This window comes from Glycine soja, chromosome 20 (genome assembly GCF_004193775.1).
Source record: "Glycine soja cultivar W05 chromosome 20, ASM419377v2, whole genome shotgun sequence".
NCBI classification, from domain to species: domain Eukaryota; kingdom Viridiplantae; phylum Streptophyta; class Magnoliopsida; order Fabales; family Fabaceae; genus Glycine; species Glycine soja.
This window is the reverse complement of record NC_041021.1, coordinates 40,563,233-40,582,839: the sequence shown is the minus strand read 5'-3', so window position 1 is coordinate 40,582,839 and position 19,607 is coordinate 40,563,233. Positions and strand designations below refer to the sequence as shown.

At 35.8% G+C, this 19,607-nt stretch overlaps 2 protein-coding genes across 2 annotated transcripts; both read right to left on the bottom strand.

The window, feature by feature from the left end:
- Positions 1 to 1,264: 1,264 nt before the first annotated feature.
- On the bottom strand, positions 1,265 to 3,754 carry LOC114401372 (tubulin alpha-4 chain-like). Its single transcript, XM_028363880.1, has 4 exons — positions 3,556 to 3,754; positions 2,672 to 2,906; positions 2,203 to 2,573; positions 1,265 to 2,087 (listed from the first exon to the last, which is right to left on the bottom strand). Exons 1-4 carry the CDS (start codon positions 3,646 to 3,648, stop codon positions 1,437 to 1,439), a joined length of 1,350 nt encoding a protein of 449 aa, XP_028219681.1. The 5' UTR covers positions 3,649 to 3,754; the 3' UTR covers positions 1,265 to 1,436.
- A 2,591-nt stretch (positions 3,755 to 6,345) lies between these two features.
- On the bottom strand, positions 6,346 to 16,804 carry LOC114403326 (F-box protein SKIP22-like). The gene is made up of 2 exons (XM_028366221.1): positions 15,232 to 16,804; positions 6,346 to 6,582 (listed from the first exon to the last, which is right to left on the bottom strand). The coding sequence occupies exon 1, from the start codon at positions 16,655 to 16,657 to the stop codon at positions 15,275 to 15,277; it is 1,383 nt and encodes a 460-aa protein (XP_028222022.1). The 5' UTR covers positions 16,658 to 16,804; the 3' UTR covers positions 6,346 to 6,582; positions 15,232 to 15,274.
- Between the last annotated feature and the right edge of the window lie 2,803 nt (positions 16,805 to 19,607).

The window sequence follows — 19,607 nt, the reverse complement described above, 5'->3', positions numbered from 1 at the left end:
GGGTAGTGTGATTAGGGTTTATAATGTAGGGTTGATGACTTAGGGTTATGTAGGTTTAAAAATATATGAATATTGAATTTGACAAAAAAAAATACATGATTTGCAGATCATGATTAGAACGAGGTTTAGGTCATGCATTAGATACGGGTATAGGTAGAGGTCGGGGTGGACAGAATGAGCATCATGTAGATGATGTTCCCCGATGGCATAGGTCTCCCGCATCCGTCCGAAGGTAACAGGTACATGTTTTTGTTGCTGAGGACGTTGCTGATATGACTGAGGAAGTTCCTGAGATGACTAAGGATGTTCCTCCGATGATTATGGATGTAAGGATGTTCTTCCGATGACTATGGATGTACCTGCAACTGGTGTAGAGGACGTTGCTACGGGATCAGTTGCTGATGATGTTGAGGGATTCTTAGGTAGGCCACAGGACCCATCAGTGCTCACTTCTTTTGCCGAACATGTTGCACACAACATATGGGCTGGAGAGGCATTATAAATTTTACATAAAGTTAATTGTTAATTATTTGTTATTGTTGAGTTGTTTGTGATAATTTTTTGATATGCTGTTATTTGGAATCATGTGTTCTTCAATTTAAGAACTAAAATTCCTAGGAGAATAATGGAGGAACTGAATAGAAAGAAGAGTAGAGTATTAGTATTAGGTGGAAGAAGAATTGATAAAGAGCGACTTACCCTAATGAAGCAAATTGGGAGTTTCCTCTCTTTGCAAAAGGAGAAGGGATTTTGAGTCAGTGGAGGGACCCGCGCTTCCTTACTTCCTTTCCTTGCCTCTCCACTCTTTGCAAGAAAGGACACACACACACATGGAATCAAACCCTTTATTCACAAGGGGAAAAGATTATTTGTGAAATGTTAATATAAAAATAACGGAAGTGAGAAGTTAAAATATAACAATGAATGATTTATCTGCAATAACTATGTATTATAATTGTGCAACCCTAAAGTGTATTATAATTTTATTAAAATAGCTACGCTGGTCTATTTAGAACAAGAGTTTTAGAAAATTTTCCTCAACAAAATATCACTAAAACTCCAAAATCAACAGATTTTTCTATTGTAGGTTTATAACCCTCTACCATTTAAGAGTTTTATTTTTTGTCAAATTTTAGGCCCAGTTAAATTCCATAGAAGTACCACTAATGAATCCACCCTGCTGCTATAACCCACTGCCTTAGCAAAATCAGGCTGCTTAACCAATTGCCGCACTCCCGTGCCCGTAATGAGTCAATTAACACAATTACACAACTAAAACAACATAGTTCAATATTGCCATTCAGTTTAGGTACGTAACAGGAGCAGCGAAGCATAAAAGCAATGCATCCAAATTAAAACCACATCGGTACTGGTACACATCTGAACATCAAACACAACAGAAAACAGACCACAAGAACAAGAATCTGAAGTAGATTCTAGTAGTCTTCATCCTCTTCCTGGCCCTCACCAGACTCAGCACCCACTTCTTCATAATCCTTCTCAAGGGCTGCAAGGTCCTCACGGGCTTCAGAAAATTCACCTTCTTCCATACCCTCACCCACGTACCAGTGGACAAAAGCACGCTTGGCATACATGAGATCAAACTTGTGATCAATGCGGCCAAACACTTCAGCCACACTGGTGGAGTTTGAAATCATGCAAACTGCCCTCTGCACCTTGGCAAGGTCGCCTCCAGGAACAACGGTAGGTGGCTGGTAGTTAATACCACACTTGAAACCAGTAGGGCACCAATCCACAAACTGAATGGTCCTCTTGGTCTTGATGGTGGCAACAGCAGCGTTTACATCTTTGGGCACAACATCACCACGGTACATCAGGCAACACGCCATGTACTTTCCGTGACGAGGATCACACTTGGCCATCATGGACGATGGCTCAAAAGCACTGTTGGTAATTTCTGCCACTGAGAGCTGTTCATGGTAGGCCTTCTCAGCAGAGATAACTGGTGCATAGGAGGAAAGCATGAAATGGATTCTAGGGTATGGGACCAAGTTGGTCTGGAATTCAGTCACATCCACATTCAGGGCACCATCAAACCTCAAGGAAGCAGTCAAAGATGAAATCACCTAAACACCAACAAAAGATACATTAATTAATTAATACAAAGAACAGTAAATCAAGTTAATTGATATTAATCACAAATGATTGCAAGAAATCACATTCACTTATGCATATCATTACCTGAGAAACAAGGCGGTTGAGGTTGGTGTAGGTGGGACGCTCAATGTCGAGAGAGCGTCTGCAGATGTCATAAATGGCTTCATTGTCCAAGAGGACAGCAACATCGGTGTGCTCCAAGAGAGAATGGGTGGAGAGGACACTGTTGTATGGCTCAACAACAGAGGTGGACACCTGAGGAGAGGGGTAGACTGTGAAACCAAGCTTTGATTTCTTGCCATAATCAACGGAGAGACGCTCCAAGAGAAGGGAACCAAGTCCAGAACCAGTTCCTCCACCAACGGCATTGAAGACCAAAAACCCTTGGAGTCCAGTGCAATTGTCAGCAAGCTTTCTGATGCGGTCCAAGCACAGATCAACAATCTCTTTCCCAACTGATAAGGTACCAAACAAACATAACACGTTAGGTATAACGAAATTATATTAATAACCCCACATTAGAAATTCACGTATGATAAATGTAGTGACTTACTGGTATAATGGCCACGGGCAAAGTTGTTGGCGGCATCTTCTTTGCCGCTGATGAGCTGCTCTGGGTGGAAAAGCTGGCGGTAAGTTCCGGTTCTCACCTCATCAATAACAGTGGGCTCAAGATCTACAAACACTGCACGTGGCACGTGCTTTCCAGCACCAGTCTCGCTGAAGAAAGTATTGAAAGCATCATCACCACCGCCAACTGTCTTGTCACTTGGCATTTGCCCATCGGGCTGCACAGAAATAGCAATTCTAAACATCAGCATTCCATAAATACATTTTTCAAAATCACATTAAAAATTTCACCAAACAGTATACGTAATTGTTCGTAATTTGATTGAAGAGCAATTACTCCAACAACTCCAGAAGCATAAACATAAAATCTAACCCCTAAACAAAACGATTTAATCAGAACGATCTAATAAAAATGATTCACTAGCTACTCATACAGATCCGAACACGGAAAACGAAAGCACAGTTTAAGTTGAACAGCAAGCATAAAGCAGCCAGGTTACAAAATGTTACAGCTCTATAAACGATTTAGAAAATGCAATAACAAAACAGATCTGGTAGGACAAACGGAAAAAAATGTGATTTCAAGCTGCGAAAACGCAATAGTAAGAGAACGGATCTATAGTAATAATAAACGGAAAAATGATCAGATTTCAAACACAATGCCAACAAGCTAGAGTTCAAAACGCACGGATCTAAGAGAAAAACCATAAACATCTGAAATTTCAAAAACAACGTTCAAATTTCCTTAGATCTGAGAAACGGATACAAATGTCAACAGCGAAATGCACGAAACAAGCCTTCACAGCACAGATCTGAATCAAAAATCGAAAAAAGTAAGACTAACGATGCTTGAGATTGAAGACTAACCCCGATGCCGTGCTCGAGGCAGTAGAGCTCCCAGCAAGCATTTCCGACCTGGATACCAGCCTGACCAATGTGGATCGAGATGCACTCTCTCATTTTCGCAGATCAAAAAGCGAATTCGAACGAGGAAACGGAAACGGAGAAGAAAGGCGTTTATGAAGACGCCTTCTTTGAAATCTGGAAGTGAGGAGCGTTCGTAGGATTTGGGATTGGTTTTATAGGGAGATGTATGGGGTAGCTGTGCTGTGGTTATCTGTAACCAGGGTTGGTTCACTGGTGCGTGAGCAATGGTTGCGCTGTATCTATCCAACGTAACCTAACTTGGTAACCACGGTTAGTTCCCCATCTTTTTCATTTTTTGAATTTTAAAATACCTTTTTGCCGCCCCTGGCCAGTCCAAAACTCTGCTGTTTATGGAGTACTATTCGGATTTTCAAAATTACCAACATGGCTAAAGAGAACAGCGGTAAGTTTAGTTTAAAATTTTCAAACACATTGGTTTAAATGAATGAATGAAAGGGGTGTGAAGGAGAAAATATATCAAACATTTGAATTAAAGTAAAACATAAAACTGTGAGAGCCATATAATTTTTTAATTTTTTATCACAAATACATCATTATAAATTGTTTCCTCATCAAAAAGAAAATTATAGATTGACAATGAAAATATTTATAATTTTTATAATAATTAAGTGATGGAACCGTCGAGTATAAAAGAGAGAGATATAAAGAGATAAAAAAAAATAAAGGTAAAATTAGAAAATCCATAGCACATAGAACAATGATACTTGTTGAAAGCTTAACAAGTTTTATCTTAGTATGAATTATCTTTAAAAAAATATTTTAAGAAATTAGTAGACAAAAGTAATACGATATTGATTTATTTTTAATCTCAATCTTTGTATGGATCAAACATATTAAAAGGTCTTTGGAAAACTAGTGGAAATGTCTCAATGGTAGGTTGAGTTCAAAAGTATCAAAGGGATTCCTTTTGCATACCTAGGTTTGGTGTCTCCAAATGAAGACTCAAACATACACTTGATTGATTAATTGTAGCAAGTGAACATTCTTACTTGTTTATCATTTGTTTGATGAATTGCTTAAACTTTTTTGAAATAAACCACTGACATAAACTATTATATGATATTTAAATTTGTAATATTATGCATGTTGTTTTTCATGTCTGGACTTAAATTAATTTAACAAAAACATGAGTCTTTTTTTCTTTTTGTTACTGTTGTTTTTATTATTATTATAATATTGATGTTGCATTATTCTTTTATGGAATAGCTTGTTGCATGAGGAAACATATGCTGTGAACTTGTCCAAGAAGTAATGATTATGTGAACTTTTCAAGGATGATCCTTGCAACCTTTTCCTTAATCCTTAGATTATAATGTAATGCTTACTTAGCCTAAAGGCACTCATTGTAGTTGTCTAGCATGTAAATAATGAAATTACTAAAGTTTTATTCGGTAAGAAGATAAAAAAAAAAAAACAAAGTAGATGTAAATAAGAAATAAGTGAACAAATATAGGTAAGAAATAAATTAAGAATTGTGTTTGATTTAAGAGAAAAATAAAAAAAAAATCAACTATTATTGTCTTACTAAGTTGATAACCGATTATCAAAATACTACAATCAATTACTATTTTAAAAAATCAATTATATTTTTTTACACCGATTAACCGTCAATATTTGCATAAATTATACGAACCACTACAAATAAACAAACAAGTATCTTTCCCTAGTGCATTTTCATACATCTCAATGGGAAAATAAAAGGAATTGATATTGTACCATACAATTGCTATTGACCCTTATCATTTCCGTGAAAAGATCAAAATACCCTTTCCTCCAATTATTGGTATCCACCCTTTTCCACCACCCTTTGTTCCTTCCTTTCCTCTATATCTCCATTCCTTCCTTCTTTCATGATTATCTTCCTTGTGCAGTTTTTTTTGTTCGTGTTTGTCAATACAACGAAATCGTGATTCTTTTTTTTTTAGTTTTTTTTATCATTGTGTGGTAAAAATCGCCTCACAACAAAATCATGATTTCATTATATTACAAATTCACCCCTACTAATCATGTAATAAGGGACTAAAAAAATTCACAACGAAAGTATGATTCTGTTATACAATACACAACAAAATCACATTTTCGTTACACATTTTTTCACACCCCCACTAGCATAGCAAAATCGTATCATTGAGAAATATTTTCACAACCACTTGTATATCGGAAATACACTTTCATTGCACTAGTAGGAGTACAAAAAAATGTATAATAGAATGACGATTCTGTTACACAATGTTTTTGCACCCCCACTAGTACAACGGAAGTGTGTTTTCCATTGTGCATTGTAGGAAGAATATCTTTTGAAATTTGAAAATGTTGGTAAGAGCCAATAAAAGTCTAAAAAATAAAAAGGGATGGAGCACACACCATTCTATTCCCCGCCCTCATTTCCATTTAGCCAAACATCCTATCCTTTTAATTTCCCAACTATTTGATCTATTTTCCCCTATTTCTTCACCATTTCCCATCAACATGAATGATTTCACAATCTATGTGGGTTCTGGAGAAATTTTACTAATTTGACTCAATCACTTTTTAAAATATCAGAAACTTAGTGTCCAAGTTATTACAACTATGTGCAATTATGGCACAACTTAAAAACACAACTCCCCAAAGATCCCAATCATTCCACAGAAAAGTCATGCCTTTAGCCATATTCCTATTCTTTGTTCTTTGTATTTTCCTTTATTTTAGGCGGTTTAATAGAGACAATTTTTAATATACAATACTCAAACTTTAAACATTACATTTCATTTACTGGAGACATTGATTGTCATAACATCCATAAGCAGTTTAACAAAATAAAAAACTATATACAAAAACAGTTTATATCACTGCCTTGACGGAGGCTGGATTTCATCTAAGTCCATGTCAAATACAGCATTCCCCTGTTTCAGCATCTTCATTGCCAGCATACATGCAAATTATGTATGGATCTAATTTTGACACCTGGTTCACCAAAAGTATTGCTAACTAAAATAACTCATGCTGAGGTATAAGATATAGTATGAAGATAAGTAATAATGAAGAACCCATTTCCCTTGACACTAATGGTATGCAACTACTTTATTAAAAAAAAGTTCATTACTTTTGGACTAACATGACCGACAAAATGTAGTTTCGAAAACCTTTTTTTGCTATTTTGCACGACTCAGGAGCTAATGTGACACTACCTTGCAGTTTTAGAGACAAAAATGATGGTTTAATATTTTATTAAGTAATCTTAAAAGGTAAGAAAACAATAATAGAATCAAATGGCTTGTTAACCACTAACATTATGTAGTTCAAATAGTGAGAAATACTGAAATGGTATTGCGTGAAACAACTACTATAGCTAACTAATTTCAGCCTATGTTTGCAAGGTCTTGAAAGAAACCCTAAACAAATTAATATAGGGACAATCCTAACACAAATTAAAGTAACAAGCTAATACTCTAATAGTGCAATACAAATTAACCGGTGGTTGGAGTAAAAAGGAAACACCACTCATTTTCTTAAATTTTCTGTTTGACCTTTTTAAGGTAAATTTATAATGCATTGAGTTAGATGGATATTTTATAGCATAGTTTAGTTAAGGGTTGCGTGAAAAGGGTTAGAAAACTAAGTATTAGAAATTATTGCGATTTTCTCAAAACCATAGGTATGCTAAATTTGGAAATTTTACCTAATCTCTTGTTTTATTTTATTTTAAATACTTAGATCCTGTGCAAAATATTGTGGTTGATCTTCTGAATGGTACTGGGAGACATTGATTGCATTCTTTTTGGAGTGAGTAGCCAATCTACTTAGCAACATTTTAAAATTCTTTTAAGAGAAGCAAGTAAACTCCAAAATATATTATTTTGTGATCTTTGAAATTCTAAGAGTACTTGAGAATGAAATAAAATGTTTATTTTCGCTTGATTGGAATTTATTCGTTGAAATTTTTTATAAGGTATTTAAGAGTGAATATTGAATTATTTTCTTTTTTATTTATTTATTATGAGTTTGTGATTGATTATTATTCGCTACAACAAATAGATAATGTAATGTATGAGATGAATACTTATAGTATATATATGTTTTCCGTTTGCTACAACGAAAAGATAATATAATCTATAAGTCAAACACTTATAGTGTATATATATATATATATGTATGTATGTATTTTTTTTGTTTGCTGCAACAAAGAGATAATACATTTTATGGGTTGAATATTCATAATTCCTAAAGATTCGTTCACTGCAACGAAGAGATAATACAACCTATGAGCTAAATGCTGTAGTTCTATAATCACTGTTCCACAACAAAGAGATAATGTGGTCTATATGCATATAGTAGAATGAAAGCTTTTACAAAGTTATTATTCTTGAATACAAGTTTATATGTAGTTCTAAAAGTTTTTAAGGGACTATAAAATATAGTTTCTAAAAGTGAGTCGTATTTATTTTGCTTTTATTTAATGTCATTTAAATTCTTTTTGAATGTAAAGACTCTTGCTATGTTATGCTCTCCTACCTGCCCTGTGTGTGTGTGTTTTCATAGGTTATTCAATATGGGGTTTATCTTCTTTTTAGGGAAAACTATGTCGGATTTTCGGTAATCCCTTTTGGTTGATCTTTTAATTGTGATTTGGAGTGAGGTACTCTTAGGCTAACTAGGCTAAGGAAATTATAGTTTGTGCGTTGGTCATATTCCAAGCGTGGGTCGTGACAAAGTTGGTATCAGAGCCTGGTTGATAGGTCATATAACTACATTATTTGGGTTGTTATGGAAGCTTGTTTGTAACTTGTGTAGTCGAGCACAACTTACATGCAATAGGCTATGACAATCCACTATAGGCTGGAGTTTTTATAATTGAATTTTTGATCCTTACTCTTATCTTAAGTCAAGATGCCACCCAAGAAAAGGTGTGCTAGTGAGCCAGTTTCTGATGAGGCTTCTACTCAACCCCAAAACATAGCCCTGAGGGGCTGTGGACGTGGTCGCGATCATGGTCAGGGAAGACGTGGTAGGGGTGGTGGAATGCCAGAGGTTGAGATTCCTAGAGCTACACATAGGAACCCAACACTAGCTCAGTTAACTGCTAATATGCAAAATATGCAAGAAATACTACTACAATTAGTTTATGTGGTTGGGGAACGAAGCCAACAACAAGCAAAACAACAACAACCAGTTTTTTATACTAGTTAGGATGGTGCACATCATGAGCAGCCACTGATTCAATCCATTGTGGCAGAGGTTCCCTTGAGTGCATTCACAAAACTTAATCCACCGACTTTAAGCGGCTCAAATGTTCATGAGGATCCTCAGACCTTTGTAGATGAGGTGTTATGGATATGTTGAGGTTTAGGTTGTCCCCCTACTCGAATGGTGTAGTTTGCGGCTTTTTGTTTGCATGATGTAGCGAAGGGATGACATGAGACCATGCTCCTTGCAAGACCAGTTGGATCACCTCTTTTAGCATAAGATGAGTTTGTCGAGTTGTTCTTAGCTCACTTTTTGCCTCAAAGTGTTAGAGACAATAGAGCACGAGAGTTTGGGACACTTGTGCAAACAAATCAGATGTCATATACACAAGTAGTTGAGTAGTTGACTTCCTAGGATTTGCTGACTTACCAAGGAATTTGTTTATCTATTTGGTAGGCCTCCATTGCGTTTGATGAAGAGTATTATTTTTTGTGACTCCAGTGTAATGCAACTATAAGAATAAGGGTAGGAATAGATATAAAAAAAATCTCTTTATTTTGAGATGTAGATGATCCTATCTTATAGATATTTTATGGTATAGTTAGGATGTTTTAAGACACTTTGATGAATAGTATGTATGACCAACATCATTGTTAGTGGATATTTTGGATAATATGTTAAGGGCCTATGTTGTGATCTATAGTCTTGATATCTAATTGTTAGATTTGGATATATATATATAACCAGGCTAAGAAAATTATAGTTTATGCGTCGGCCATGGTCCAAGAGTGGATCGTGACATTATGTCTATCTATCAAGTTAAACTGTGCATACATTACACGTCCAACATGCATCCTATGAACTATGACTGAATTTTACTCAATTTTAATAAATTTGGTTTCACCATTTATCAAAACATGGTACTTTTAGGTTCAAAATCATGTTTTTCAACTATTTTTATAGGAAGGCATGAATGTATCTGATGAATATTTTTGTATTTTACCTATGTTTGGTAGCTTAATCTGTAAGCCTTATTCAGAAGGCAGCAGTGAGATGTCACTGTCATAGCTCTTCTCTCTCTTTTGTATTATATATATACATGTAACATTTTGAATCTAATAAAAAAGCTGTGAGAGAAAGTTAGGTTTTGATTCCTCCTCACCTTCATTTCAAGTTGGCATCAGAGCAAGTGTCACCCGCCGTCGCCACCGTCGCCACTTTCCGACGGCCATTTCTCCGGCAAAGCCAGGGTTAGGCTCACCTTGGGAAGTGCGAGCCAGCCGTCCAACTCGCGTCGTCAACGGAGTTGCGACGCACCGCCATCTCGGCGCCAAAATTGCGCCGCGCCGCCGTCGTTCCCTCCATCGGCTCCTCCTGAGTCCGTTCCAGCCCTCAGTTTCCAGTTTCGTCACCTGGAACGCTACAACCCTATTCTCTCCTCCTTTTTGCTCTCTTAGGGTTTCACCTTGTGGGTCAAAATGGCTTCCACTAGACCTATTTTCTCCTTCTCCGGGACTCCAACCATCACAGCTGCTAAACTAAACTGGAAAAATTATCCCTCGTGGTCTGCTTCCGTAGAACTTTGGTTTCTTGGTCAAGGACACCATGACCACTTGGAGAAAGCTTCTGATTCTGTTTCAAGTGACAAAAGAGACGAATGAGAGAAGCTTGACTATCAATTGTGTGCTGTGTTATGGCAATCAGTTGAGCCGGATATTTTGGATATCCTTAGATCATTTAAAATGTGTCATTCTTTTGGGAAGAAGGCTCAAGAAATTTTTGCCAATGATATCCAAAGTTTATTTGATGCAACCATGAAGGTTACAACCCTCAAGCAAATCAGCCATGACATGATTGCTCATGTGGGTAAGGCTTGGGCTGCCGTTGAAGAGCTGAGAAAGTTTCTTGTGGCTGATTCATTAGAAGAAGTGAACAGGAAACTAGACAAGCTTTACATGGTCCTTATCTTGAGAAGCTTACACTCAGACTTTGATCATGTTCGTGATCAAGTACTCACTGGGGATCAGGTTCCATCCATGGATTCTCTCATCACTAGGCTTCTCCGTGTGCCTCACGTATCGAAGGATGAAAATCCTACTGATAGTGTGGAGACGTCAGCAATGGTTGCATCTCGTGGTAGAGGAGGCGGCCACAACAGTAGAGGAGGCAGCCACAACAGTAGAGGAGGCCGTAGTGGAAAGGGTGGACGTCTTTATTGCATCTACTGCAAGAGGATGGGTTACACCCAAGAGAATTGCTATTCGTTGCATGGGTTTCCTGACAAGGTTGCACAAGTTTCTAGATCAGAAAAAGCAGAGTCTAAGTTCTCTGATGAGGAGTATCAGGAGTATTTGAAGCTCAAATCCGAGAAACCCAGCAACCGAGCTCAATCCTCATCTATACCATGTTTTTCAACAGCTTGTATCTCTCAATCAATTGAAGGTCCTAGTCCTTGGATACTCGACTCAAGTGCCTCTGACCATTTTTCCGGTAATAAGTCTTCCTTTTCATCCTTTTCCTTACCAAAAATTCCTCACCTCGTCACTGTAGCTAATGACTTCAAGGTTGCGTCTCAAGGAAGTGGTCAAGTTTCATTGTCTCCTTCCTTGAAATTAAACTCTGTTTTATTCCTTCCTCAGTGTCCCTATAATTTAATCTCACTAAGTCAGTTAACTCGTTCGTTAAATTGTTCAATAACCTTTACTGCTAATTCTTTTGTTATTCAGGAACATGGGACGGGGCGACTGATTGGAGAAGGACAAGAATCACGAGGACTTTACTATTTGGAATCCAGTCCACCTGGGTCTTGTTTTGCAATCTCAAAACCCAAACTTTTGCATGATCGTCTAGGTCACCCAAGTTTATCAAAATTGAAGATGATGGTCCCTAGTCTTAAGAATCTTCGAGTCTTAGATTGTGAGTCTTGTCAATTAGGAAAACATGTCAGGTCGTCATTTCCTCAAACTGTACAAAGATGTAACTCGACTTTCTCTACCATTCATTATGATATTTGGGGACCAAGTCGTGTTACATCTTTTGGTTTTCGATATTTTGTAACCTTCATTGATGAATTCTCCAGATGTACTAGAGTTTATTTAATGAAAGACAGATCTAAAATTTTGTCTATATTTGTGTCATTCTACAATGAGATTGAGAATCAATTAGAAAAAACAATTAAAATTTTCAGAAGTGATAATGCTAAAGAATATTTCTCTCACGATCTTTCTTCTTTTTTGTCTTCTAAAGGTATTCTACATCAGTTCACATGTCCTCACACACCACAACAAAATGGTATTGCAGAAAGAAAGAATCGTCATCTTCTTGAAATTGCAATACATCATTGGGGAGATGCGGTGCTTACTGCTTGTTTCCCAATCAATCGGATGCCTTCTTCTATTGAAAACCAAATTCCTCACTCAATTGTCTTTCCTCATGATCTTTTATTTCATGTCTCTCCTAAAGTGTTTGGTTGTACCTGTTTTGTTCATAATTTGTCTCCTGGTTTAGACAAACTCTCTGCTAGGTCAGTCAAATGTGTCTTCCTGGGTTATTCTCGTCTTCAAAAAGGTTACAAATGTTACTCTCCAACCATGAGACGATACTACATGTCTGCAAATGTAACCTTCTTTGAAGACACACCCTTCTTTTCACCCTCCGTAGACCATTCTTCGTCTCTCTAGGAAGTTCTTCCTATTCCTTCTTCTTATCCCCTAGATAACTCAGGCCAAAATGTCAGTATTGTTCCATCTTCCTCACCAAATTCACCTAAAGTCGTCTCACCACCTCCGACTACAGATCAACACAGGACAAGGCAGATTGGATCTCCAGTACCTGAAGCCTCTCCTCGTGATTCTCGTCCTTCTTCGACCAGTCCTCCACTCATGGATCCATCCTCTCCTTCCACTTCTTTTCCTCCTTCTGATTCACATTGGCCCATTGCCATCAGAAAAGGTACTCGTTCTACCCGTAATCCTCATCCTATTTATAATTTCTTAAGCTACCACCGTTTGTCTCCTTCATACAGTTCCTTTGTTTGTTCATTGTCTTCCCTTGCCATTCCTTCCACTGTCCGTGAGGCACTTGATCATCCTGGCTGGAGACATGCTATGATTGATGAAATGCAGGCCCTTGAAAATAATGGTACTTGGGAGCTTGTTCCTCTTCCTCCTGGTAAGACACTTGTGGGTTGTAGGTGGGTCTACACTGTTAAAGTTGGGCCCACTGGTGAGGTTGATCGGCTTAAGGCTCATTTGGTAGCTAAAGGCTACACACAGGTATATGGCATTGATTACTGTGATACTTTCTCTCCTGTCGCCAAACTCACCACTGTTTGTCTGTTTCTTGCTATGACAGCCATCCATCACTGGCCCCTCCATCAGCTTGATATTAAGAATGCTTTCCTCCACGGTGATCTTGAGGAGGATATTTATATGGAGCAACCTCTTGGGTTTGTTGCTCAAGGGGAGTATGGCCTTGTGTGTAAGCTTCATCGATCTCTCTATGGGTTGAAGCAATCTCCTCGAGCTTGGTTTGGTAAATTTAGTCATGTTGTTCAAATGTTTGGACTGAAACGAAGTGAAGCTGATCACTCTGTATTTTACTGTCATACATCTCCTGGAAAATGTGTTTATCTAATGGTCTATGTTGATGATATAGTGATTACAGGGAATGATGCTACTAAGATCACCCAACTAAAAGAGCATTTATTCAGTCATTTTCAGACCAAAGATCTGGGATCTTTGAAGTATTTCCTTGGTATTGAAGTGGCTCAATCAGGAGATGGTTTTGTGATCTCTCAGAAAAAGTATGCTCTTGATATTTTAGAAGAAACAAATATGCAAAATTGTAGACCTGTTGAAAGCCCTATGAATCCTAATTTGAAGCTCATGGCAGATTAAAGTGAAGTTTATCCTGACCTCGAGAGATATAGGAGGCTTGTGGAAAAACTCATTTACCTTACCATCACTAGACCTGATATCTCCTTTGCTGTGGGAGTGGTTAACCAATTTATGCAGAATCCTCATTTGGACCATTGGAATGCTGTCATGCGTATTTTGAGGTATATTAAGAGAGCTCCTGGACAAGGGTTGTTGTATGAAGACAAGGGTAATACGCAATTATCAGGATATTGTGATGCTGATTGGGCTGGCTGTCCCATGGATAGGAGGTCTACATCAGGCTATTGCGTCTTCATTGGAGGAAATCTTATCTCTTGGAAAAGCAAGAAACAGATGGTTGTAGCTCGATCCAGTGCAGAAGTTGAATATCGATCGATGGCTATGGTTACTTGTGAACTCATGTGGATTAAACAATTTCTGCAAGAATTGAGGTTTTGTGAAGAGTTGCAAATGAAGTTGTATTGTGATAATCAGGCTGCTCTTCATATTGCCTCAAACCCAATCTTTCATGAAAAGACTAAGCATATAGAGATTGATTGTCATTTCATTCGAGAGAAGCTTCTGTCCAAGGAGATTGTCACTGAGTTCATTGGTTCTAATGACCAGCTAGCGGATACTTTGACTAAGTCCTTAAGAGGACCCAGAATTCAGACTATATGTTCCAAGCTTGGTGCATATGATTTATATGCTCCAGCTTGAGAGGGAGTGTTGAATATTTTTCTATTTTAACTATGTTTGGTAGCTTAATATGTAAGCCTTATTCAGAAGGCAGCAGTGAGATGTCACTATCATAGCTCTTCTCTCTCTTTTTGTATTCTATATATATGCAACATTTTGAATCTAATAAAAAAGCTGTGAGAAAAAGTGAGGTTTTAGATTCCTCCTCACCTTCATTTCAAGTTATCATTACTGTAAATAACTATCCCTAGCACACATCAAAGATGTGCCCACACCAATGTTTTCCATTGGGAGGAATCATGCGTAAACAAGATCTTTCTCTAATGGTCCATAAAATTTGCTTATGTATCTATCTCTAAGTCATAGCATAATATTGTTACACGGTCAATTGGTTATATATTAGTAACATCACAAGATCCAAATCCCTTCATATCAATTAATTTTATATACTATACTACTACGGCAATACGTACATAGCAAAAACATGAGGTTCATACATTTTTGGAGAAAACGATCCGAAACAGTTTTATCTATATACTGAAACAGAATTTGGTCTTCCCTGGGCATAAACAGGAAGGCATGAACCAAAGACAACACACAAAATTGAAGAATTCTGAATCATGTATCCTAATAACATATTCCTATTATCATATTCAAAATGTATAACCAAAGACTAAACAAATAAAATGGCCAAATAATTCTGAATTCTAACCCAAAAAAAGGCCTATGAATCAATATTCACAAACATTATTTATTCATAACCAATCATTTATGATGCATTCACTCTAGCAATGTATTTTCCACATGGAAGGAGAAAGGAGAAAGGAGAAAGAATAAAGTAGGTTAACCATACCATGCACTACACATTACTAATGAGTAGAATTCAACTCAGCAGATTATATATTGAAATCTCCTAGAGTCAGAGTACGCGAGGGAATGATATTCCGCCATAGTTGGTATCTAGGGAATGGCACACCAAAGACTGGCTGCACACCATATTCTCCACCCCAAACTGGAGGCATTCTAAAATGGTTGGGTGAGAAAATAATGTTCCTTGAAATCCCCCGTCGTCGAAAAGGAACCGCTCGCCACCTCTTCTTCGTTTCCCAGGACACAGCAAACAAATCCTTGAAAAGCCACCCTTTTCTATCTCCTTCTTTTCCAAACTCTTCCTCATATTTCTTCTTCCACAACTCATTGCTGGTGGACAAGTATCGCAACTCCGAACAGGTGCAAGCCACTTTGGCCAAATCAACACCGGGAAGACGCTCTAAAATCAAAAGCTTAAGCTCCATCGGTAGCCGCGTGAAACAAGGTGGAAGATCAAACCCAGCCTTCTCGCAAAGATCAATTAACAATGGCAATGCAAGCCTATCTTTCACCATCTTCCACATTTCAAAAACTTCACTTCCAAAGAGAATATCTTCTCCATCATTAACACTACCCTTAGCTTCAGAATTAGCCAGCATCAATTCTAAAGGCCTAACATATTTACGTTTATCCAAACAAACAAAATGCAACCTCGACCCAACATCATCAGACAACGACCCACAAACATTCACAAAATGCCCCAATGTCTGAAATTTCAAATTCACACTGTGAGAAGCACCATTAGCCAGAATCTCAGGCAGGGCATACCTCAAAGATATCACCGAAGAAAAAGCCGGAGGAGAATCATCAAGAAGGTGAGAACCAGTAACCGCCATACCACAATCCTTGTCGATTCGAACAAATCCAGACTCAAGAACCACACCATGAACCGCAAACACTAATAACTTGAAATCATTAACGTTGTTCCCAAGCGCTTCTTTCAGAACCCTTCTCACGAAGAAAGGCTCGGAATTGGTACCCACCACCACCATCTCGTCAGACCCATCAATCATTTCCATGGGTTCCAGTTCCGCGGCGTCCAAAGTTGGAGGCTTTTCGGCGTCGGGAACGGAGGGGGAGTCGCTGGCGAGGGTTTCCGGCGAGTCCTGGATGGAGGGTCCGTCGCGTGAAGCAGTTTCTGGCTTGTGGAGGAGGGTTCCGAGGGTGAAGGCGATGGGGTTGAGAGAGTAGAAGATGAGGTCGCCGGCGGCGACGCCGAGAGAGTGGAGGGGCTCTTCCGGCGAAGGGGCATGAATTTCGTCCTTTCTGTTGAGGGAAAGATGCAGAGAAGAGGAAGAAGAAGAGATGGTGCGAGAAACGGTGTCTTTGAGTTGCAGCAGAGAACAGGAATCAGGGACTTCGATTTTAAGGGTTTCTTTGGATTCCAAAGATCTGAGTCTCAGCTTCATCGTCTTTGATCCTATGTCGCTCTATCTATCTTGATTCTTGATGGGGAAAGTGAGGAACGTTTTGTCTCTAACACGCTTCTTCAATTCGTTGAGGGGTCTTTAAATCTATCAGCTTGTGTGAGCCTCAAAAAAACTTGACAAACAAGAAATAAATCATGTCTGATTTATTTCTTCCTGTTTGCACAAGAGAAGTGGATTAAAAATTTAATCATGTCTGATTTGTGCGTTAGCCTGCCAAAAATTTAAAAATAAAATAAATAAATAAAAATTGATTTTAATTAATTATATCTTTTATAAATGTTAAATAGTAAATAATAATTAAAAAATTAAATGCATCACCTTAAATTTTTAAAAATATTTGTTTAGATAGAAAATTAAATAAATATTAATGATATACGTATAAAATATAAAAATATTAAATGTATATATATATATATATATATATATATATATATATATATATATATTCAATAAAAACAAATGGGTTGACATGTTGATGCATGGACCCGTTTTCTTTTTGTCAAAACGAGACTGAGTAAAAGTTGATTGCGGGATAAAAATTTCAACACAACCCACAAAAAAAAAATGGATTGGACCGGCAAACCAACTGTTTTACGATCCCTACCTCTTAGCCATGAAGGTGAATCCAAAATTTTAATGAAATGATGATTTTTTATAATTATTTCTCTCGTTTATCGGAATACCTCACATACCAAAACCATTATTGCATTTCTATAAAACATCATTCCTAAAAAATATAATTTCTTGAGGATGAAAAAGATTTCATATACCAAACACCCTATAATAGTATTAATATATGTAAAAAAATACTTGAAAACGAAATATATATATATATATATATATATATAATAGAGAGACAACTCAAATGAACAGTTTAATGTGTTATCTAGCCTTAGTCCATCCTCTATTGTTAGCAATATTGTGAAAATTGGACTGATCGATCAATTAAGTTATTGGATCAATCATACACTTCAACTAAATTGACATGGTAAAACCTGATCGATTTTGATCAAAATTAATAATCCGGAGGAGTGGAACTTTTTAAAATAACCAAAATGACATATGCGTTAGGCACAGTGTAATACTATTAGATGGCTATACACTTTTCCATCTCTGCAGGCTACATGGTGTCTCATCAGGTTGGAAATCTCGATCAGTGTGCTGTGCGTGCTTGTATGATGCTATTACCAAAATTTAATACTTTATATTAATATTATTATATTATAAATAGAAATATGATGAAACGTTTAAAATAATTTTTTATTCATTCATAATATTTAATATCTTTATACGTATTAATTAACAAACCATAAGTGCTTATCATACCATTAAACTAACTTGTTAGCTGTTATTTAAGTACAAACATATATATATATATATATATATATATGTTATTAATCAAACAATATACAATAAAAATTATAGTATATAATATATAATATAAATTATAAATTATAGTTTATATTATTCTTAATATGGTCTCACTTTATAGTTTATACTATAATATAAATCATTATTAATAATACTCTAATATTATATTATAGTATATTTTTATTAAAATTTGAAGTATTGATTCATCAAAATTGTGGTATATATATATATATATATATATATATTAGGAATTGATTAAATTAATTTTTTATCTACGGGTTCGACCACGGACTTATTGACACAATTGGATTAATGATTGACTCACAACATCGACTATTACATAGTCTTGTGTTGAGAGTTAATAATTCATGATTAACTCATGCTATGTCAAACAATAATATAATGCAAGGTTCATATTAATTGTTAATATGGCTACTTTTAAATCAGGTACAAGAAATGGTGATAAAGTACAAATTTAATTATATATTATGACACTAAACCTTTATCATTTTGTAATTTTTATGATCCAAGTTTTTAATTTTTTTCACATTTTATCTTTGTCGAGTGTCATTAAAAAAATATAATATTGTTTTTATCAATTTTGATGAACATTGTAGTTTTATTATAAATATAATGGTAAAATGTGCAAAGAAAAGTTAGATAATAAAATGCAAAAAAATTAAAAACTCAAATGATAAATTTTATAAAATAAAACGTGGATAGTAGATTTTGCAAAATAATAAAAATAAGATAGTAAAATGTCTAATTACCTTAAAAAAATTCACAAGTTTATTTTTTGTTTTTAAAGATTAAACTTTAATACATTAATTTGTATATAATTTTATTATGATTTGAAATAAAGGAGACAATGGTCAAAATACATTGCTCTATAAAATGAACATCCAATGAAAGTATTTTTTTTTATAGTAAATCAGGTTTCCGAATTTCAAAATAAAAAGTTTGGCTCCTTTGTCATTTTTATTCGAGAATTTATAATAGTCTTGGAATATAAAATAATTTTAAAAGTTTAGAAATAAGAAATTTGATGGAAGTGGAAACTTGAGAAAATTTGTAAGATTTTATAAGACACGGAGTTAGTATTTTAAAATAATTTTAAGAGTTTAGAAATAAGAAATTTGATGGAAACTAGATAAGATTTGTAAGATTTGATAAGACACGGAGTCAGTATTTAAAGGAGGAAGACTTTGTGTTTTAATTTTTAAAGTGATATTTAATGTTTTTCATTAACGAGTTTTAAACATGAGACAATTTAACTGAATTCGACTGTAAATATTTGAAACAGAAAATAAAAAGTTGAAAATTTTAAATAAAATAAAATAAAAACACATAATTTATTTAAATTTTAAATAACAAAATTAATTAATTAATTAAAAATATCACATAATTTAAATTAAAAATAAAAATATAATTAAGCATAATCATCATCAATTATTACACCATGGGCCATGGCCCATTTCACACTTTTTTATATTTGTTGGCTAATTTAGTCGGGCCTCCCCAAAAATAAAACTATAAAAAGGGACAAAATAAAAAAGGA

Excerpts from the sequence above, each read along its gene's own strand:
- LOC114401372 (XM_028363880.1), bottom strand. The coding sequence starts at position 3,648 with ATGAGAGAGTGCATCTCGATCCACATTGGTCAGGCTGGTATCCAGGTC. Across the intron at positions 2,907-3,555 it reads GCCTCGAGCACGGCATCGGG|CCCGATGGGCAAATGCCAAG; the intron begins GTTAGTCTTCAA and ends ATTTCTGTGCAG. Across the intron at positions 2,574-2,671 it reads TGCCCGTGGCCATTATACCA|TTGGGAAAGAGATTGTTGAT; the intron begins GTAAGTCACTAC and ends GTACCTTATCAG.
- LOC114403326 (XM_028366221.1), bottom strand. The coding sequence starts at position 16,657 with ATGAAGCTGAGACTCAGATCTTTGGAATCCAAAGAAACCCTTAAAATC.